The following is a 22,438-nucleotide window of genomic DNA, read 5'->3' on the forward strand; positions in this document are numbered from 1 at the left end:
TTTCCTAAGTGGCATGAATAAGGAAAGCATTCAAACCAGGCTCTCTCCTTAGCAAGCTGCCTTTATTGAAGAGTAAGACTTCTCCCTTTCATGAAGGTGTTTCCAGGGCTGCACAAGTTTTGCTCTATTTTCTCATCAGATTTCTCCTGCGAGGGCCTGCCCCCCTTCTCTTCCTCCCAAGCAGGCAAGGAAGCCATTCCTGGCCTGGGATTATTGCCAGGGTGATGCTGAGGCAAACTGAACAGTTACAGGGGTCTGCAGAAAACCTTTCATGGCAGAGCTGGCTTGAAGCTGACCACCTTTTCCATCAGTCATGTTGAGTCCGGTTTGTTGTGCCTTTCAAGTCTAAAGCTGGCTCAAAGGAAAAGCAGAAGGGCATGCATGGCCATTTAAATTTTGAAATCCTTCTTGTGCTCACTGGTTTGCTGATTATCACTGTAAAGGAAAGGTAAGGGGTGTCCCCTACCTCCACTGCAGAAAGAAGTTAAAGGCATTTTGCAGGTATGCTTGGGCTTGGAAATCTCCCTTGGGATGTGAAAAAAAATAATTGATTAGGGCAGAGTTTCGGAAATAATTGGGATGCAAAAGCTTAATCATCCTTCCAAAATGATGTCTCAAATCAACTAACCTTCATTCTGAGTGTCAATTAATGAGAATTCAATTACTAAAAGGGGAATTGTGGTAATAATGATAGCCAAATGAGTATAGTAGGGATGTAGGACAGTTAGATTTTCTCTTTAGCTCTTCTACGCCAGCAACCGTGCTCCAGTGGCAGTAGGGAAGGTGTGGAGAGGTCCCTTGAAGGCAAGTACAGGGTAATATCTCTCTCAGAGAAACACCTTCCTAATGCCCTGTTGAGGAGCATCTTCAGGACACGAGTACATCGACCTACTATACATGGTGTGAACTTCGAACTCATGTAATTTGGGCGGTTCTCATTATCCTGATAAAAGCCTAATCCCACAAGTTAATTGGCATAAATTACAACTACAAAGTTGCTCTGCTCTTGTCTGGTAAACTCCCCTTGGAGTTCAGTTTGGCAGGTCTAAGGCAGTCATCAGATATGATTTTCCACTCACTAACTATGACATAAACCAGGTTTGTTACCTTCAGTGGAGTCACTGGTGATTTACGCCAGTGGGAGATGAAAAGCAGGGCTGGTGTTTCCTGCTCTGGTTCATCATATTGTGCACAATGACAATGTGCTTGGGTAAAAATGTATGAAGCAAGAGATGGGACACGTGCATATTTGGGCTGTCTTTATTTCCTTCTTGATTTTCCCTTTGAGTGTAAATTGAATGCCATGCTATTAAGCTAATTTTATATTGATAGACATGGACAGAAAAGCAACCCCCAGTCTCCCCATGGGTTCCTCCTCTGCAGACTCACACTGTGTGCGTACACAGGGTGTTTGGGGAGCCCCACTATTAAGTGAGAGTGATAGGATCAGGTTTGGGGTTTGTTTTTAAATCCAGGTTACAGGAGTTTCTGCAGCATTCAGAGGTCACTGCATTAGCATGGGAACGAACTGGTTTTCCACCAGCACAATCCAGCGCATTGGGTTAGAATCGAGCTGCTCTGAGGCTTCAGATCTAATACAGGCATTTTGTACCTGATCACATTAATGCATCCCACATATAAAATTACCCTTTGGTAGCACCTTAGACTTTTCTGTTTGTTTTCTTATTTCTCTATCGGACATAAGTCTTTGTCATGTGTACAGCTGCTGTATTGCCACTGCAAAGGGAGAAGCAAAATACATCGGCCTCGGAGCAGGAGCTCCAGGGCTGGGCTGTTTAGAACTAGGAGGATGCAATCCTATCTCTTCAGACACTTATTCTTTTAACATGTGCAGATCCATGGATCTGACCAAATAGCAGATGCAGTTGTTCCATTCTATCTTTTCAGGGAGGCTGTGGAGACTAGTGGAAGATTTCTGGTTAACTTGCTGGGACATTTCTCATCTTTGCTAATACAGGTGTTTGCTTTAATACAAGTGTGCTAACTTCCCTCAAACCTCTCATCGTCAGCAGCAGCAGCAAAGCACTGATTGTTCAATGATGAATGACTTCACTTTTCCAGTTCCAGCATATGTTTGCGTGTCTGAGAGAAAGAAATGTGTGAAACTCACACAAACTATTGGAATTCCAGCTCCAGGCACTGACAGGTAATTATGAAGTTGCACAGTATTTCATAGAAAGCTCACAAATTATATGCTTGCCCAGGTTAAAGTTGAGTCTTTGAGGCATGTGCCAAGAAAAGCCTCTCATAATACCTATGCCAAGATTCCTCCATCGTCTCAGACTGCAGCCTGGTTGACGACTTCATGCCTTGTAAACTGCTGAGTCTCCCTGTAAGCAGCCAGAGGCACATAAGCTTTTGCTAAGCACTCATAAGGAGCTCTGCTACCTTGGATGTATGAAGTATGTGATAACAGATTACACTGAATAAAAATGGAAAACCACAATGACAAAATAATGTTGTAATATTAAAATAAATCAAATAATATACTGCCATTATTCTGATACAGAACTTTTACACGGCAAATTTGATAAATATACAAGAAGTCAGGTAGCCCATTACAATAAACTTCAGGGTTCCTTTTTTAATATAAACTACATCTTAATACATAGTTTGAGATGATCAGGTAGTTTTACACCAACTCAAGTAACAATGTCTTCTCATTTTAGAATATTAAAATAACAAAAAATATTTTAATACTTTGAATATTTAAATGCTTTGGTTCCACCTACCACATTTTAAAAGTGTAAAAACTACATCTATTGGTTCAGGTTTTACCCTAGAGATGTGCCTAACTTATAAATACAGTTATATTAATAAAGATATGAAATGTAATGTAAATACAGGTTTTTGGCAATCACCATATGTTTCACACTATGCAAGTCTCAGTTCGATTCAAGTTGCACTCTCTAATGCAACTCTTAGTTTGATTCAAGCATTCCAAAGTGTAAAGACGTGGCCAAAATTTTCCAAAATTGCCATCAGTCTTGGATGTTTTCATCCTGGGGCTAGGCTAGAACCATGAGGACCAGGAGACAGTTCAGAAATTAAACTCCGGCCCTCAGAAAGCAGTGTTAATCTCATTTTGCTCTCCTGAAAATGAAAGCATCCACCACTGAGTCCCTCCTGAAAACCCTGGCCACTACAGCACAGTATCTCATCTTCAGTGTTAATGTTGGTGAGGCAGGAAAGTATGGTTAAGGGTTTCCCCTGGCAAGTACCTTGTTCATCACAATAACAAGAAAAAGAATACATCAAGTGGCCCTTTCTAAAGCAGAACAGCTCCTGCTAAAAAAAAACATCTTCTTTTCTGAAGTCTGGTAAACATCTGAATCTTCCGGGAGCAGTCCGTAGGCAGGCCAGGCTGGGGAGACACGGGCAGGTGTGGTGCATCCGCCGCCCAGAGAAGGGAACCTGGGGACAAAGAGCACAGACATCAGGGACAGGGGGCACAGGCGATGGTGCTTGGGATGGATGGAGTCAGATGAACAGCAGGGACATGGAGAACGCTGCCCTCCTCCTTCCACGGCAGGAGATCCTCATGAGCTGCAGCGCAGGGGCTGGAGAGCAGATGGCAAAGCCAACCCCAATGCATTTCCCAGTGAAGCCACAGTTAAGAGCAAAATGTTACAATCCCTCTTGCTGTGTAAATCTACATCTGTGACACATGTTCTCCATTTGCTCCCATTTCATAAAGGCATCTGTTGTGAAACCACACTGGCCTTCAGCATCACGTTTTGCGGTGTTTACTGTGCAGTGATTTCTGCTGGCCCTGATTCCTGCACTGCCATACAGCACAGAGCAGCCCGTCAGCCACATTACAGGACTCAAGAACCGCAGGATCCCATGATAATTCAGGTTGGAAGAGATCTTTGGAAGTCATCTCACCTGACCTCCCTTTGAGCAGCATCTCCTCACCGCAGGGTCAGAGGTTTCTCATTTCACCCCACCCTCCTCCAGTCACACTGTTTCAAGGAGCACATGGACTGCATTAAACACATTTGATTGCGCCATGACATGCGCGTGCTCTGACACTCTTTAACAACTTGATCACAAGCCCCATCTTTACAGGAGCCATGTCTCCACCAGCAAATGAGCCAAGTGGGACAGGCCGGTGGGATGGCTTGGCCAGGGGCCCTGGTGCTGTGAGCATCAGGTGGGACACAGTGGGGGAAGCACAGAGGTACAAAGCTTCCACTGCCAGCTGGGCAGCCCCTCTAATTCCCTCATTTCCTGATTTCTGGGCATTTTGAGCATGGGATATTCCAAGATTGCTTTTTGTCAGTGTGCAATTCTTCTCTTCAAGAAAGTCAAAGGAAGAAAGTCTCACGTTCCCCCATGTGTCATGCTAAGGACCTGCCTGACTCCAGTGACACCCCACTGGGAGCAGGGGGTGAGGGTGGAGCTCCCATTGCCTGTGGTGCCCTGAGCCAGTGCCAGGCAGCCACCCGACACCCTTTGAAGAGCAGCCCCAGAGCGAGGGACACTGTGGGCTTCCCCATTCCATCCACCATGGATCCTCCGGCCTGGTGTGAACAGAGAGGCTGCTTCCCAATGGTCCCAGGGACTCCCCGTGGGAATCACACTTCTTGAGTGCCCACACACTGTGCTCTAGAAAAACCTAAAACTCGAGCTCCTTGGGCTGCTAAGGCTGACTCACAGGTACCTCTCAGCCCTCCAACAGCTCAAATGATTCATTCAAAACATTATATTCGCTGAAAGGAACTTTTCCTTTCAGCGGGACTCCCACGCTGAAGACGTGGCTTAATAATGCACCAAGCTAGGGACACACAGCGGGTGACAGCTCTGCACGATGGGCACTTTGCTGGGGTGTGCAGCTCCTGCACAGGCAGAGCTTGTGTGCCCAGAGCCAGTGCTGGCAACGCTGGCTGAGCCGGTGCACACCTTGCCATGCCAGGTGCCTAGCACTGGGTTTTAGTAAGCATGAAGTGATGGGATTTTGTAGGTGAAAAGGAAACAAGGGAGCTCCTGGGAGAGATGTGGGGGTGATGTGCAAGGTGCATAGCAGCAGTGGAGCCACCCTGGTGCTGCCAGGTGTGCCTGCTGACCCACCAACCCTCACCTGCCTGACCCTGCCTGCAAACCTCGCATCTGCAAAGCCAGCTGAGACTGTTAACAGCATCAAGCCAATGCCATCTAACTGTTAAGAAGGAAAAGAAAGTAGAAGCCCAACCAGCAGCCATCTCCTCCAGCCACTCTGGAGGTCCATGGGGCAGTGGTGTAACCATGGTGGTTCCTGCTTTGTACCTGACCTGCAGGCAAATGAAAGGTTCTGGTGCTGAGAGTAGTTGGTCTCCCAGCTGTCCCCTATCCAAATATTTAGGGGAGAGGAACCATTGAGCAAACTCCTCATCCTTAAAAATACCTAATTTCACATACTACAGTACATGAGGTTGCTTTGTGTTTGTAATGAAGAGCAACACGGTAGGGAATCTAAAATTAACCTTATAAAGCTTATAAACATCAGTGACTGTGACCATTAGTCTAAGGTGGACAGGCATCTTCTCTATTTGTAATTATGCAGGCAATTAGCTTAAAATATATCCGCCATTATAAATTATTACCCAATAGCAATAAGCTTATAAAAAGCCTAGAAGACAATTTCTCTTATCCTGTGACTCCTGTTAATATAAAGAGCCCTTAAAAGAAAAACCTGCTACATTACATAGTATAAAAAGAGAATTTGGTCCCAAATATCAGAGCAGAAGATTTAGAAATTTAACTGTAGTAGAACAGAGCCTTTCACTTCCTAAAACTGAGAAAATAAACTATAGATACTGAGAAGCCAGGCATTGGATGAGACAGCGAGAGAGGCAGCTAACAAGCTGTACTTTTATAGTATAAATTTATTGCCACAATATCTTTCACATGTGATGACTTTTGGGCCATACGCATCTCTGAGAACGGCTCTGAAGAACACCAGGTTCTCAAGCCCCTTAGTAACATCCAATTCAATCTTTTGTATAATTTATAAATAGCCTTTTGCCTAATTCATAACCCATATAATTAGATATCCTTAAATAAATGTATTTGTTAGCATTATTATATTAATAATATAGTGTATTATTTAATAAGGTACTAATAAGTAACTAGTGTTAGACATATGTGTGCATATACGTATGCATATATATCTATTTGAAATTAATAGGTAGAATAGAAGAAAAGAGAGCCCACAGTGAGTTTTCTCAAGTACAGGTGTGTGTCAACACCTTCTCAACGGCTTTCAAAGGCACCAGTGGCTCTCAGTCTCTGGGCACAACTGGACGTTGCTGATGGATGGCAGTGCAGTGATGTACTAGGTGTCCCAACGCTGGCTGGTGACATTTTTATGCTTGCAAAGGGATCTTGTTCACATCCACCAAGGTCAGCAGCGTTTGCTATGCTCCTGCTCACACGCTTTGGCAGGGCTGGGCTTGGGAACTGCCAAGGCTGTTCAGATTGTGTAATGAAGCAAAACAGCAACAACAAACTAATAACAAAACAAACCAAAAAGTGTGTATTACTTTCATCCTTGGCTTCTCTTCAGCATAATTCTGACACTAATGTTTTTCCTTACACAGGTACCTTTAGTGCTATTTCCATACAGATGCAAATGGCTGGGTATTGTAACATGTTTTCACCACGTATCGTTTTTACGCAATGTGATGTACGTCGCAGTATATTCCCATTTCTTTCTGCCCTGCTAGCTCTGGTCTCGCAGCCCTCCCAGTGACGTACTTACTCGGTGACTCAAAGGATGGCACTCCTCTCCCAAATTTCCCATTGGCGTGCACATTCGCAGGCTGCGGATCCAGAGGCTAACTGCGCAGCACATCCCTCCTCCACACTGCTGGTCTCGGTCACAGGCCTGGAGTGCAATACAGCATTAGGCAAATAAAATGAATAATAAATATATTGCAGAAATAGGGTGCTCAAGAGCTGCCTCTGACACCTCACAAATCATGATGGCTTATTAGGGCTGAATAACAAGATTTAATACTGATTTGCAATATTTCTATCTCCCGTGGATCTGAATATAGAGGTTCCTGGCATGTTTCAGGGTTGAGCCTGGGTTGTTTACAGCCGGGACCATGTACAGAGCTGCTCAGGGCTGAATCCAGGACGGCCAGTGATTTACAGTCCCGTGGTCTGAGCACTGATAGACCGTGGCACATCCCACTCTGTTTCCCAGATAGGAGCCTGAGTGAGGTCAGGCACTGCAAGGACCAAGTGCACCAAACAGTCAGGGATCCTGTCTGACGGAAAAGCTAAGACAGGAAATTATCCACTAATTTAAAGACTTTTAAGTAATTATTTCTTCTAGTTTCTTATAATAACTTAAGGCTGAGTGATTTTGCAGATGCAAGACTGCATGGTCATTTTATCAGAGAACTCCAAGTGGAAGTAGCTAAAATAGAAGTTTAAGTAGGGATCCTGTGGCTGTTATCTAGAATTACAAGTTAAACAAAAAGGCATTGTGAATGTGTAATAGAAAAAGCTTTGCATAAGTGTCCACATTCAAGAAAATGCTGTTGTGGTAGCATTCTCCCCGCAAGGCTAGAGGGTAGGAGAGGGCCATATTTCAGCCGCTTACCCAATACATTTTTTGGCTTAGATAAGCACAAACCAAAATACAAACTCTTGGATATGTTTTAAAAACAAGAAACCATGGAAAGAAATTGACATTTTGGGGTTTGGAAATGGGTTACTGCACACTTTTTGCCTGTTTTTTTAACTAAAAGCTTATCAGACTTTTTACTATATAAATTTATTATGAAAGCCACTCTCCTTTCTCCAATGAGAAATGCCATTAGTTACAGGTTCTGATTACACCCCAAAGGTAAGATTAATTAACTCACTACTCTGTTAATGTCTGACAGCAGGATTGATAGGCTAAAGGCACTGGTCAGCAGTACACAAACAGGCAACTTGTGAAAATGTACATGAAAGATGATGATGGCTCTGGGGAAGACCGCGTATCAGAACAAATATTCACTTGAAAAAAAAACCTTACAGATCTTACCTTGGGGTGATAAATGCTATTAGAATGTAATATTCTACGTGGTATTAATGTAATATAAGGTAAATAGTACACTGGTTCAACCAGCAGAAGCCAAATAAAAATGTGTATTTACAGATCAGCCAGTAACTTAAGAAAAAGCTGCTGCGTTATGGTCAATCCGTTAAACAGTGTGTGTAACTCAAGTGGCTAGTGCTCCTCTTAAACACACGTTTAACAAAGCATAAACACTCTATGCTACAGGTGAGACCAAACACGCAGAGTATTTACATGTAAGACTAATGTGGTCATAGAACTACCACTATAGCCTGCCAGGAAGATAATCTTTACTTTCTAATCTGTCTTAAAAAAAAAATACCCTAATCTCAAAAAAATGCAGGTCCAGTGATTTTGGCTGTCCCCAGTTCAGCTCAGCTGGAGTCACAGGCTCTGCTGTTCCTCACTGCTCAGCTCCTGAACCCCCTTTTCATCTCTGTGGAAGGGTTTCATTGAGCCCGATCCATCTCTGTGGGACTGGTCCTGGAGTGACCAGGCACCAAACAGATCTGAGTACATCCCAGCCAGCGTACACTGTGCTGAACAACTTCATTTTAGAACTCACGCACACACAAATACATCTGGCAGAACTTTTAAGACTGCCTTTTGAAAAATGTATGACAAGTTTCAAAAAAATTCAACCAAATGCCCCTGCCAGCACCTTATCTCCACTGTGTAATTTATATTGCTGCTTCTCATGCTCACAGAACACAACATGAAGGACGTTCCTTTTCAGCATCCCTATTTAAACATAGTTTTGTGGAAAATTCAGCTTCAGGAAAAACTCCCAGGTTAAATGCTAGCTCTAAAGTGAACTGAAGTCAAGCATACAAGCCACTAATGAAGTGAGGAAGATTTGAATCAATCCCTTAAATTACAAAGGGAAAGCACCTTTCAGGATTAGAGCATAGGGATGGGAACACTTATGTCAGCTTTTGTATAAGATTTGCCCATTCATCAGAAGCCAAAAATGCATTAGAGTGGATTAAACAGAAATGCACCGCAATAGTTAACAAAGTAACATTTTCTAGCTCTAATCTATTTTTACTTTTTGAATCTGCTTTGTTCTCGATCTATTATTCAGCACTTTGCCATTATTTTATTTAGTGGATTAATTATGGTTTAAAGGTGTAGCCACAACTCTAATGGAGATTTATGTAAACTAGTCCTCCGTTGCTGGAAATATTTCTACTTAAAGGAAAAATCTCAAATATTAAAAACTTCCTTCACACCCTCTGCTCTGAAAATTAATCACTCCTGGAAACTGATCTGACCTCCAGAGAAATGCCTACGAGCTGTTTCATGGACTTCAGTGAAGCCTGGATGGGGAGCTTGGACAATCATGGAGTATTTCACTGCTATGACTACAACTTCTGATAGTTACAAAAGACATGTAAGCTCTCGAAGGAATGCAAGCACTGGGTTATTAATCCAAAGCAAACAATACAAAAAATAATTTTACTTAAGAGTGATGCAATGCTTTGGGTTAAATAACATCTTTGAAAAAAAAATCTCAAGCCTAAAAACAACAACAACAACAGAGGACTCATCTGCAATGGGTGGTTATTGAGGACAAAAAGCAGCACAGTCATACCAGAAAAAAAAAAAAAAAAGAAAAAGAAAGAAAGAAAAAGCAGCGTATTGTGATTATTGCAATATCAGTGCCTGCCCTGTAAGCGGTAGGACTGGAGGAGCTGGAGGAACTCAGGGTGCACAAGCATGCGTTGTGGGTGCCCTGAGCAGAGCCCACCAGGGGCAAGTTTGGGGGCAGCCTCTATCCTTGGTGAAGCAGCAGGAGCCTCTGCACACTCACAGATCAACCTGGAGAAACCACCCCCAGAGTTCAGGCATCTCTCTCCCTAAAGGGACAGACCCCACACTGTGGCATCTCTCAATCCAGAGACCTGCAAGTCCTGGGATCACCCACCACGGAGAGCACACACACGCCTCCATATCCTGGCATCACTCATCCAAGAGAGACCCCCAAGCTCTAGCATCAGTTAGTTCAGAGCTCAGCTCTGGGCATGCTTCCTCCCAGAGAGACCCTCCACACCCTGGCAATGCTTATCCCAGACAATCACCCCAAGTCCTGGCATCTCTCATCCCCTGGCACAGCCTCCCTTACCCTGTCCTTGTCATTACTTCTCCCAGAGACACCCCCAGCTGCAGGCATCCCTCACCCTACTCAAAACCCTTCTGTCCTGGCATCACTTATCCCAGACAGACCCCCAAGACTCTGGCAGTGCTCACCCCAGAGAGTCTCCGGCTCCAGGTATCCCTCACTTTATGTGAAACCCCTCTGTCCTGGCATCACTTAGCCAGGACAGCCTCTTGACATTACAGGCACGCTCACCTTAAAGAGCAGAGAAACACCCAGCTCCAGGCATCCCTCGCTGAGAGACCCCTCTGTCTTGGCACCACTTATTCCAGACAGAGCCCTAAAGTCTCAGCAGCGCTCACCCGAGAGAGACCCCCAGCTGCGAGCATCCCTCACCCTGTGCAAAACCCCTGTCCTGCATCTCTTATTCAGGACAGACCCCTAAGATCCTGGCAGCGCTCACGCCAGAGAATCCAGCTCCAGGTGTCCCTCACCCTGTGTGAGACCCCTCTGCCCTGGCATCGCTTATCCAGGACAGACCCCCGAGATCCCAGCCACGCTCACCATAGAGAGACCCCCAGCTCCGTGCACCCCTCACCCTCTGCAAAATCCCTCTGTCCTGGCATCACTTATCCAGAACAGACCCCCAAGATCCCGGCCACACTCACCATAGAGAGACCCCCAGCTCCGTGCACCCCTCACCCTACACGAGACCCCTCTCTCCTGGCATCGCTTATGCCAGACAGACCTCTGAGATCTCAGCAGTGCACCCCTCACCCTCTGCAAAATCCCTTTTCCCTGGCATCACTTACCCTGGACAGACCCCCGAGATCCTGGCAGCGCTAACCCCAGAGAATCCAGCTCCAGGTGTCCCTCACCCTGTGTGAGACCCCTCTACCCTAGCATCGCTTATCCAGGACAGACCCCCAAGATCCTGGCCACGCTCACCATAGAGAGACCCCCAACTCCATGCACCCCTCACCCTCTGCAAAATCCCTCTGTCCTAGCATCACTTATCCAGGACAGACCCCCGAGATCCCAGCCACGATCACCATAGAGAGACCCCCAACTCCATGCACCCCTCACCCTCTGCAAAATCCCTCTGTCCTAGCATCACTTATCCAGAACAGACCCCCGAGATCCCAGCCACGATCACCATAGAGAGACCCCCAGATCCGTGCACCCCTCACCCTACACGAGACCCCTCTCTCCTGGCATCGCTTATTCCAGACAGACCTCTGAGATCTCAGCAGTGCACCCCTCACCCTCTGCAAAATCCCTTTTCCCTGGCATCACTTATCCAGGACAGACCCCCAAGATCCCGGCCACGATCACCATAGAGAGACCCCCAGCTCCGTGCACCCCTCACCCTCTGCAAAATCCCTCTGTCCTGGCATCACTTATCCAGGACAGACCCCCGAGATGCTGGGCACCCTCGCCATAGAGAGACCCCCAGGTCGGCGCAGCCCTCATCCTACACGAACCCCCTCTGTCCTGGCACCGCTTATCCCGGGCAGAGCCCCGAGATGCGGTCCGCGCTCCCCCGGAGCGCCCCCCCATCCCCGCGCTGCCCCGGCCGCCGCCCCCTCCCGCACAGCGCGGCCCCGCTCGCCCCAGACCCGCGCCCCGTCGGGGCCGTCGGTGCCGAGCGGCGGCGCTCACCCCGGTGATGACGGCGCCGTGCCCCGCGGCCAGCAGCAGCGCCAGCAGCAGCAGCAGCAGCAGCAGCCGCCCCAGCGGAGCGCGGCGCCAGCCCCGCATGCTGCCGCCCGGCGTCCCTGCGCTCCCGCCCCGGCGTTATAAAGCCGGGGGCTGCGGGCGGCCGCGTGAGTCACCCCCGCCCCGACGCGCCGGGGGCTCCGCGCTGGGACACCCGCCGCGCCCGAGGGGTGTCCCACAGAGGGTCTGAGCTGGGGGCGTCGCGCTGGGACACCCACTGCACCCGAGGGGTGTCCCACAGAGGGTCTGAGCTGGGGGTGTCGCGCTAGGAACACCAGCTGCACCCGAGGGGTGTCCCACAGAGGGTCTGAGCTGGGGGTGTCGCGCTAGGGACACCAGCTGCCCCCGAGGGGTGTCCCACAGAGGGTCTGTGCTGGGGGCATCGCGCTGCGACACCCACTGCACCCTAGGGGTGTCCCTCAGCAGGTGTGTGCTGGGGGCATCGCACTGGGACATCTGCTGCACCCTAGGGGTGTCCCTTACTAGGTCTGCTCTGGGGGTACAGCGCTGGGACACCAGCTACACCCTAAGACTGTCCCTCAGCAGATTTGCACTGGGGGCATCACGCTGGGACACCTGCAGCACCTTAGGGACGTCCCTCGGCAGGTCTAAGTTGGGGGGCATCCTGCAGCATGTTAGGGATGTCCCTCACCAGGTCTAAGGTGGTAGGCATCCCACGGTGTATTGATGACATCCTTCAGTATTTTGTGGACATCCCTCAGCAGGTCTAAGGTGGGGGGCATCCCACAGCAGGTTGGGGACACCATTCACCTGGTCTGGGGGACATCCCACAGCACGTTAGGGATATCCCTCACTAGGTCTGAGGTGGGTGGCATCCCACAGCATGTTGGGGACATCCTACAGCAAATTAGGGACATCCCTCACGAGGTCCAGGGGACATCTCACAGCAGGTCTGAGGTTCTGGGCATCCCACAGCATATTAGGGACATCACTCATCAACCAGGTCTGGGGGACATCTCTCATCAGGTCTGAGGTGCTGGGCTTTCCACAGCATGTTAGGGACGTCCCTCGCCAGGTCTAAGGTGGTGGGTGTCTTGCCGCATGTTGGTGACATCCCACAGCCTATTAGGGGCATTCCCTCACCAGGTCTGGGGGACATCCCAGGGCTGGCTGGGGCACATCCTGCAGCAAGTCTGAAGTAGCACACAGCTGGTCGAGAGGGATCGTGCAGCAGGTGGGGGAATTCCAAAGCAGGTTATATCATATCCCACAGCAAGCCAGTGGTAGCCCACAGCCTCGAGAGCCAGCCTGAGGGCCTGCCTCAGCTTCAGTGCCCACATCCCATCTGCTTGCGCTCCTCAAGCTCCCCAGCGTGCAGCAGCCCAAGCTGTTCCACAAGCCCCAGCCCTGACATTCTCCCTGATTCCCTCTATGAACGTGAACTACCTGCAGCCCCGACCTGGCCTCTGCTGAGCCCCGCAGCTCTGTGAGCACGGCTGCAGTGGGGGGACATGCAGGCTGCTCCTCACCTTCTCTGAGAGAGGAGCATCAAAGCAAATTCACCCCACAGGTCCCATAAGAATTGAATCAACCCTGGTTCCTCTAACTGCACTTAGCCCAACAAGTGCCAATGCTGAGTTAAAAAGTAATGTTCATGTGGACTTCTTCACCTTACTTCCTTTGTGGATTTGTCCGAGTGTCTGGGCATTCTGGAGCCCCAAACCCCTTTGAACTCACGTTCTCCTGCTCCCCTCACTGACTGCACTTCTCCCCCCTGCCCCCCTGCAGCACCCGAGGGCACAGGGAGGAAAAAAAGCTCTCACCTTCAGTGGGGCTGGCTCTCTCCTGAAGATGTGGGGAGAAGACGGTTGGAAGAAGGCGGCAGGAGGAGCAGGGACCACTGCTTCAGGGGCAGTGCACCACTGGCTCCTTTCAGCCCCAACATCAGGCTATGTTCTGATTGTCTTGGTGAGCTCCTCTTTGCAGATGTACACCACTTTAATTTAACACAAGCCAAGGTTTAACAACTAATGGTGCTACTTTCGGGCACCTCAGTCCCCTGTGGAGGGAGGGCATCAGAGACCAGTGAAAGAGAAGGAGGCTATGTTTCCTTCTCTGCTTCTCACTGTTTTTCTTCTCTATTTTATTTTCTTTACTCTTCCAGCTCTTTATAAATATTTCTTTTCACTTTTCCTCTCCGTCCTAACTCTCTTTTTGCCCCCTTTCCTGCCTCTTTGTCCCCGCTTCCATCCCTCCTGTCCCTCTGCACTGCCCCCTCTCCAACGTGTCCCGTTCTCACACGTAGGTCCCTGTTCTCTCAGATTTTTCAAATTCTCTTTTTCCAAACAGGAAGACTGAGCCTTTGCAGAGCCCACATTTCCATGAGTCCTCAAACAGTCTCATTCTTTGGCTGAGGTGAATTTAAGCGCAGCTGATGGGGAGAGTATAATGCACCAAGTGTCTCGGCGTGCTCCTGCTTACTTCAGTCCTGGTCAGAAGCTGTCGAATCGATTCGTTAGTGGCGTCCCCTTGGGGGGTCAGTCTGTCTGGAGGAGTTTTCATTACAAATGTGGCCTTTTTTATAGCTGTTTTGTAAAAGTGCACTCGAGACAACTGCAGGCTGAGTAAATAGAGTTTTACTCCAATGATGCTTTAAAGCAAACTGGAATAAGACAACTTTGATGTGAAAGCATTAAGAACAACTGGGATGGATCCTTAGCTGTTGTAAACTCATGTTGTTGGCCTGAACAATCACCAGTTTAAACCAGGTGAGATTATTAGCTTGTTTTAAATTTTATTTTCACCCTGGATACTAAAGATGAAAGTAAACTAGGAATGATTATTTTCACAATCCCCAGGTGCCCAGAACTTTAAAAAACAAATCATAATTTTCAGCTCTAAACCTCTGGATCCTTCAGAAACACATCAGAACTGAGGGGAAATAAAAAGAAGGAGGAATTTTGTGCAGTTTTATGTAGTCAGTCATTTCTTGTAAAATCCATTTTACATAAAAGGTATCATTTATGAAAGGTTGCCAGTCAAAGGTCAGTGTTGTATCATTAAGATCAGCATGCTGCAGACTTACTAGCATCCACCCTAACACCAATATTCCTACTATTAACTGTCACTAAAACCGGTTTGCCACCAGAAAAGATCTTATACGTTTATGTGGCCTTTAGGTGATTACAAAATCGTAATGAAATATTAATAAAATCCAATGAAATTGTTGCAGATCTTACAAAAAAAGTGAAAGTCAAGGAGGTGAATCTCTGAATTTCAGTGTCATTACCTCCCAGATAATTGTTCAACTACAAACGCATCAAAAATCCACACAGTGTCTTAAAGGTAAATCTTCAGCTTGCTCATCTCACAAATGCACCAGAATTTCAGAAGTCCTTTTATTTCTTATGATCCACCTGGAAGGATAGCCTCATACTAGCTTTATTATTTTCAAAGGCTTTTATTGCGTAGTTTGATTTTTACTGAACCAATCAATCCTGAAACCTGCAACATTTCTCTTAGTGTTTCTTTCTGTCTTTGCTGGTACAATAAAAAAATGCCCTGGAGTGCACCCGGGGACACAAGGGGCAGCACCATGAATAACCCAGCCTAGTGCAGAAGCAACTTTCCTACCTCTCTTACGTTATCACAATTAACACAATTAACAAGTATCTTCTCCATTCCTCCATGCAGGCACTTTTCCAACTGACATCTGCATCAGTATCTCAGTGTAAATTCTTCTGCCTCATAAGAACTTTTTCCTTTCATATGAAAACATCCAACAGTAGAATCCCATGTAGTCACCTGGTAGGCAAACCTTCAGTGGAGGTACAGCTTGGCTATGCTTAGGAAGGGGGAGGTCTCTCCTCATGAGGAATCCCAAGAAATCCAATTTTCAGATTTTCTCCACAAATCCACTAAACATCATCTTCTACTGTAAAACCTCTAATACCAGAATCAGGAAATATCACTCCAAATTAATCACAATACTTTAGATTTGACACAGTAAGTTACCAATCATCCAAAAGTCCTCAGTTTCTTCAGGGACCCAGAGTGAAATATCTATTTTTAGCTTTCAGTGCAGTTGGTAGCTCTCTCTGGTTCTTCTCAAGGCCTCAATTTTACTGAAAGCTAACTGCCTGCGAGTAGGCATTCAAATAATTATTTGGCCTGTTCAAGTGGTAATGCACAACAGAGTATACATATTTCTGAAGTCTAAGAATGTGAATGCATCAGCTATCTAAAAAGACTATTTTCTTTTAAGAGAAATGAGAAAAAGCATTAACTTTTTGTCCTAAAAACTCTTGTAATACAACAGTATCTGATTTGTTTAATCTTTCACAATATATATTCTACAATAGTCTGAATCCAGCAAAGTGGTGCAAGTTTGCTGACTCCAGTAGAGGAAGAATACACTCATCTATGTCAGATGCTTATATAGATTTATAGCGTAGGTGTGTAAGTTCACCCAAGGTGTGGAAGACCTCAAGTCAGTTGCCTGGAATAATCCAAACACACAGTTCATGCAAGAATATCCCAATATCTAAGCTGTAGCCTGGGTTGGGCTGCTGTCCTTCTCTCACCTAACATTTCTGCTTTATGTTAATAATTATCATTCAGTGAGGCAGAGGCCAGCCTAAATCATCCCTTTCACAGGTGATGAGCCCAAGACCCTTCTTGCTGTTTTGTCCTCTGTCTTGTGGATTGTACAGAAACCAGAAGAGTCCAGTTCTGCTTGTACTGGCATTGATTTGGGTCCTTAGCATTTATCCATTTAAATTTTTTTGTAAGTTGCAAAGATTTTTGTAAATTACTTCCAAATTTTCTATATCTCTTTCTGATGTGGCTGAAGTTGGCCAGCAGCAAGCTGGCTGAGAAACGGAGGCTTCATACCTGCAACTCTCACTAGGACTCAGAAACCCAGCTGGGATCTGAAGCGTAAAGGGCTTAGCAAGTCTGGGCACCTACTGGTATGATTCTAAGTCATATAGACAGCAGTTTGCGTAATAGTGTAACATACAGAAAATGAAGGGTAATTTAGACTGCTGTATGCAAGTCTCACACTTTGGAGATGCCCATGAAGCTGCTGCTTGTGTGAACTTGTAGACAAGCTTTAGAGGTCAGCATGTGTCTGCCCCACCGTGGGCGAGGAGGCAGTGTGGAAAGCAGCAGCAACACGTCCAAACGCAGCCGTGCATCAGCCAGTTGTACAAGAAACAAGGAACCGGTCATTGTGAAAGGGACACCTTGCCATCCATAGCTCAGAGCGAGCTGGAACAATCTTTTGTCGTATCTGTGCCTCTGGTGCACATCTGGCCTCTTCCGACATGAAATAAACTAATTAATTTTTAAAAAGTCATAAGAGAGATGCAGATTTTAGGATCAGAAGAGGCACTACAGTCTGAATTCCTACTAAATCAAGCTATAATTTTCATTAGTGAATCCTAAGCATAAAGAGATAAGTTGTATTTTAAACTTGCACATATCTCAAGAGAAATCAAGCATGACTTAAAACAATGAAGAATTCACCACTTCCTCCAGCAAACTGCTCCGACTCTTAAAATCCTTTTCCTGTTTGAATTTCACCGACTTGGACCAGCAGATGACATTATACCCTGGAATATCAGGGATTTTTGTCTTCTGCATGTAATTATAAGCTGGGAACAAATTCCACAACATCTACTTATTAACATTGAGACCTCTTACTGTGAAGCAACATTTTTGTCACCATCAAATTATTCCAGTATCTCAACTCCAAGCCCTTTCCTACAAATCAGCAAACTTTATAAAAAGTTTCTGGCAGGATTTCAGGAATATTCTCACCCCATAGAATTAGCCACACAGCTCTATTCTTAGTTATATATTCTTGCAGACCAAGTCAACTATCAGAGTATAAACAGAAACGTCCTTGTGAAAACACTAGTAAAAAATGAACAGATTTGCAAAAATCTTCAGCAACAAAAAAGCATCTCAAAATGTTTTTATTTCTGAGGTCAGATAAGAATAGTTGTACTGAGCCGCTGTTCTAGCAGTATGTTCCTAGTACTCCCTGTGTCTCATTACGCTGCTTTTCAGTGCTGCCGTTGTCATAGTAGTCCATGAAGAACCTTATGTAAGGAAAAAGATGATGCTCCCGCAGTGTGTTAAAAAAGAGTGCTTAACAGATAAGTGCTAATGTTCTAGATTAGAGATTCTTACTCCCTTACTCTGCCCTGGATCATGTAACTGCATGAATCATTTTGATTGCGAAGTACATGTTCTCCCATCAGTGCAGAGGGATAGAAGTGGAATATTACAGAGTCTACTCATGAGACAGTGGCAGTGGCAGCAGTAGAACAACAAAAAGCTGCAGACATGTAACCAAAACTATTTCTAGTTGCTTATGAAAAATTACTTCTCCGACTTGTACACAGCTTTTATTTAGACTTATATATTCACGTGCCTGCATCTGCAACGTCCAGGGCAGCACGATTCTGAATGATTCAGCAGAAACTGTGGATTTATGTGATGGGCAGGGACTCAATGCCTCTCTCTAGTTTTCAGATATGTCTTTAAAACAATTCAGAATTTTTGCCAAGAAGATGCAGTATTGGTTTGGCTGAACTTAGCTGGACTTTGGGGAAACATTCACTCAACCATTTTTCTTCCTGATGATTGCTTTTGATAGGAAACATCTTTTCTTTGCATGCCAAAATGTGTTATTGGCCGCAGCCTGTGGGTAGGGGGCTGGCTGGTAGAGCCATGTTCATTCCCTGCACGCTTGAACCTAAGGAGTGAAGTAGTTTTTCACTGAGATAGGATTTACTGGTCCATGGGGAAGTATACAGGAATGCTGCCATAGCCACAGAAGTCTACCAAATGCAAGAACTGCAGGAGAATTATTCAGGAGGGCATCATTGTAGCTCTGCTCCCACACCAGAACAGCAATTTGTCACATATTCAATGGGCGCCAGCTACAGCAATGCTGAGCGTGTTTTGTAAGCCTGTATTTAATAAACAAACCAGCCTACCTCTCCTCCCTGCCAGAGGACTTACGGGTCCCCCTGGTCCCTGCCAGTTCTGCCTGTACCCTCAGTGGGTCCATGCCTGCAGCCCACCCTGGTGCCTGCACGTCCCGAGTCACGCTGCCAGCACACGTGCCCCTGCCTCCCACACGTCCACAAGCACCACACAAGTCTCCTCTGTGCCCCTCATCGTGGAAACCTGTGGTAGCACTATGAATGCTGCAATACCTGGCTTCCGACTATCTCCAAGCAGACCAAGAACAGATCACTTGTTCACTTTTTATTTACTGTACTGTATTTGTGCTACATGGCTTCCTTGGATTGCCTGCAGTAAGCGGGCAGAATATTTTTTCTCCTTAACACACAGCTTAGTTTCTGTTTTGGTTTTGTTGCTTTGCTTTTCCAGTCCTTTGCTGGAACGTGGTGGTGGCCAGCAAGAGGATACAGGGTGGGTTGTGCTCCTGCCCCTATTAGCATATTAGGTCAGTACAGTATTACAACCAGAAACAACAGTCAGTTGTTTGGTTTTTACATCCTTGGTGTTGCAAATTCCCAGAATCAACTGGGGATTTCAGGATGAAATCCCTTGCCCTCCACCTTCATTCTGTCCCACTGTTCTCATGAGGTGAGTGATGTTTGCAGCTTTTATGCTCTTAATGTGTGGTATTTACAGTAGGTCTGAGGTGTGTGGCAGGATGCGGAGGAATGATCTGCAGGGAGGGAAGTAGAGGCAATAGTGCAGGTAGGACCACGTTTCTGTACATCCCACTGGATGGAGCATTCACCATTGCTAATACGGGATTAGCAGTTTCATGGCTCTCCAGCCTTCTCTGATGCCCTGGACATCGAAGGCAGGAAGACAGAGAAGACATACACAGAAGGACCTCATCCACTTTCTCATCTGTCTTAGCTTTCAGGTCCCCCATGATTATTTTTTTTTCCTCTTAATTTCTCTCCTACTTTTCTCATTCCTGACTTTTCCCCTCTCCCCTATTTTGTGTTGCTTCATCTTTCACTGCCACTGCCATGAAAAAGCGGGTTATTCCCAGCAGAACACAGCTGAGGTGCCTCCAGAGCCTGGATTACCACTAAGTTCCATTTTTTCCATTTCACTTGTATGCAAGATTGCTCAGAAAGGTGAAAATTCCAGTGAAGTACTATGTTAGCAAAAAAGCATGCATTAAAAACCCAGTGGGGAAGGCTGCAAAATGTTTCCCTTCAGCAGAGCCACCTCCAACCTGGAACCTTCACTTACTTCACTCTCTTAAGTATGAACTTGGAAATTATGATGTCCCTCTACAGACTTATATTTCTAAGAATCCCAAAGCACTTAGAAAATCTCATTCTCCTGAATTACTTCAGCTGTGGCTGTGGTACAACCAGATCTGGCATGACAACTGGCAACCATTTAGCTTCACATGCCCACATTAAAGAATGACTCTGGAATAGAAAAGAAAAAGAACCCCACCCTGGTTTGGTGGTGGTTTGGGTTTTTTTTGTTTCTGTTTTTCCTTAGGATGCACAAAATAAAGTGCTAATGTGAAACTTCATTCTCTTTGGGCTTTTCTCAGGAAAAGCCATGAAGTCTTTATCATCCCCAAGATGTCAGCATCTTGATTTTCTCTTTTAGCTGAACTTGGGGGATCCTGACACCCAGCAGTCACCAGGGTGAGTCCTGAACATGCCTTGGGCTGCAGACCTGCAGACACTTTAACAACTGGCTGGGCTGGGTTAGTTTGACTGAGAGGTTCACACACACCCCAGGTCAGGGCAGGAGGAGGTGGGCAGAGGGTGGCCAGGGAAGCCCAGGCTGCCTTTACAGCTCAACGTGCCCTCAAGGCCCTGACTTTCGAGGGAAGAGTGTGACCCTCTGCATCACCTCCTAAAAATGAACTGCCACAAAGGACAAATTATCCATCTTACCCTGCTACTTCACACTTTGTTCTTCTGCCAGCTCACTTTTCCACAGCCTCTAGCACAAAGGGCAGCTAATTATTCCAGGAATTCAAACTGGTTGCTTTTATGGTAACAATCAAACAAAAACAAACCCCCAGCAATGCAGGCTGCTGTTGGCTGCCTGCCTCAGTGGCTAGCCGAGTGCTGGGAAGATGCGTTTTATCCTCCGAACAGCTCATCATCGGGGTAGAAGTTGCTAGACCACAGATGGGAAGGAATGGAGAGAGAGGAGGCTGAGGATGGCACGAGGCTGAGGGAAAGTAAGCAGCAGAAGGAGCATGTTTGGGGTGTGAGTGTCAAAAAACGTGACGAAGGCTGTACGCTCGGCCACGCAACCAGGCAGCACCCTCGGCAGCAGCTCTACCACTTCAAAAGCACTTCACTGGGTGCTGCGTATTGTCTTAATTCTTTCTGCTGGGTTGCCCTAGGGCACGGCACAGGGGTTCAGGCTGTGTACACAGGAGCCCTATGGGCGGCTCGTCTCTCCTTGTCATGGACCAGCCTTGTTAGCCAACATCTCCAGGCTGAGCACATGGACCTGCACCACAGATTTCACTGTTTGAGTCCATACAATTAATTTTCCCCTTTTACTAACTATGCTAAAACAGCAGAGCCAGCCCAGGGACACTTGGCAATGACATTTTCAATGCCACAATAGCCAACATCTGTCACTGAAGGAGCTTCCCTCCTGCAGCCAGGGTCCCACAGAAATAGGTTTGCCCAAGGGTAACATGGTTGTGGTGAATGGCTGAAAACAATAAAGTTGTTTCTTGTTGCCTCAACAATACATCTGAGCTCAAGAGATCTATTTTACCCCTGTGCTGGGGTAGTACCAGCTGATGAAACCCTGCTGGAAACAAGGCAAGTGACTAGACTTGCAAAACCAAGTTTCCACACGTGTGGTAAGATCATTAGGATAAGAGGGGTTTTGCCACTATAGAGAAGCTGGCTGTTTGCCTGGGAGGAGTCTGCAGTTTCTCACTCTAAAGGCTGGATTTCCAAGGACTATATAGCAAATCCCTTCCCAGTACACCACTATTTTTTGAAAATAGGTCTTGGAAATTCAAAAATAACCCCAAATGTTCAAAACACTCATGTTCTTTAACTAGAGCCTTATGCAAAACCTGCTGAGTCTGAAAATGACCTGCAGCCAACTTCCATGGGTTTTGGGGCTGTATAACTAGGAGGTCATTGCTTAGAGAGAGAGATAATTCCTATTTTGCAGAGCGTTGTTTCATTTACATTGCTGTTAATTCCAATCATGTCACATCTAGTTTAGGAATTCCCCAGTGACCAATACATTTCAGTGCCATGACAGCAACCTGCAGTGGTGAGAAACCAGTTAAACATGGTTACCTAAGCTCAGTTCATTACTCGCTCTTCAGGGAACAGCATCATTTCCTAAAGTGACTCCTCCCTTGATCATTCCAAGTAGCGGCTCCATCAATAAATCAGAAATGGGTTTTCTTATGGCTGTCATTGCCCAGCCAGGATTGTTCTGCAGTGCTGGTGGTCTGAGTCCTGTTTTTGAGAAGCACTGGGACACACGCTCGAGGTCCCTCAGCGGGCACTTGCCTGAACAACTCACTATCTTCAGACCTGTCGGATGCATCACAAGCAGAA

At 46.3% G+C, this 22,438-nt stretch overlaps 1 protein-coding gene across 1 annotated transcript; it reads right to left on the bottom strand.

Moving 5' to 3' along the window:
• Window positions 1–1,811: 1,811 nt before the first annotated feature.
• PROK2 (prokineticin 2) lies at window positions 1,812–11,956 on the bottom strand. Its single transcript, XM_069865574.1, has 3 exons — window positions 11,838–11,956; window positions 6,764–6,889; window positions 1,812–3,435 (listed from the first exon to the last, which is right to left on the bottom strand). The coding sequence occupies exons 1-3, from the start codon at window positions 11,934–11,936 to the stop codon at window positions 3,310–3,312; spliced, it is 351 nt and encodes a 116-aa protein (XP_069721675.1). The 5' UTR covers window positions 11,937–11,956; the 3' UTR covers window positions 1,812–3,309.
• Window positions 11,957–22,438: the final 10,482 nt, after the last annotated feature.

Source organism: Phaenicophaeus curvirostris, chromosome 11 (assembly GCF_032191515.1).
Source record: "Phaenicophaeus curvirostris isolate KB17595 chromosome 11, BPBGC_Pcur_1.0, whole genome shotgun sequence".
NCBI classification, from domain to species: domain Eukaryota; kingdom Metazoa; phylum Chordata; class Aves; order Cuculiformes; family Cuculidae; genus Phaenicophaeus; species Phaenicophaeus curvirostris.

What these genes read in the sequence shown, in the direction of transcription:
- PROK2 (XM_069865574.1), bottom strand. Translation starts at nt 11,936, where the DNA reads ATGCGGGGCTGGCGCCGCGCTCCGCTGGGGCGGCTGCTGCTGCTGCTG. An exon ending in ACGGCGCCGTCATCACCGGG is followed by an intron (nt 6,890 to 11,837) that starts GTGAGCGCCGCC and finishes ATTGCACTCCAG; the next exon opens with GCCTGTGACCGAGACCAGCA. An exon ending in GCCATCCTTTGAGTCACCGA is followed by an intron (nt 3,436 to 6,763) that starts GTAAGTACGTCA and finishes CTTTGTCCCCAG; the next exon opens with GTTCCCTTCTCTGGGCGGCG.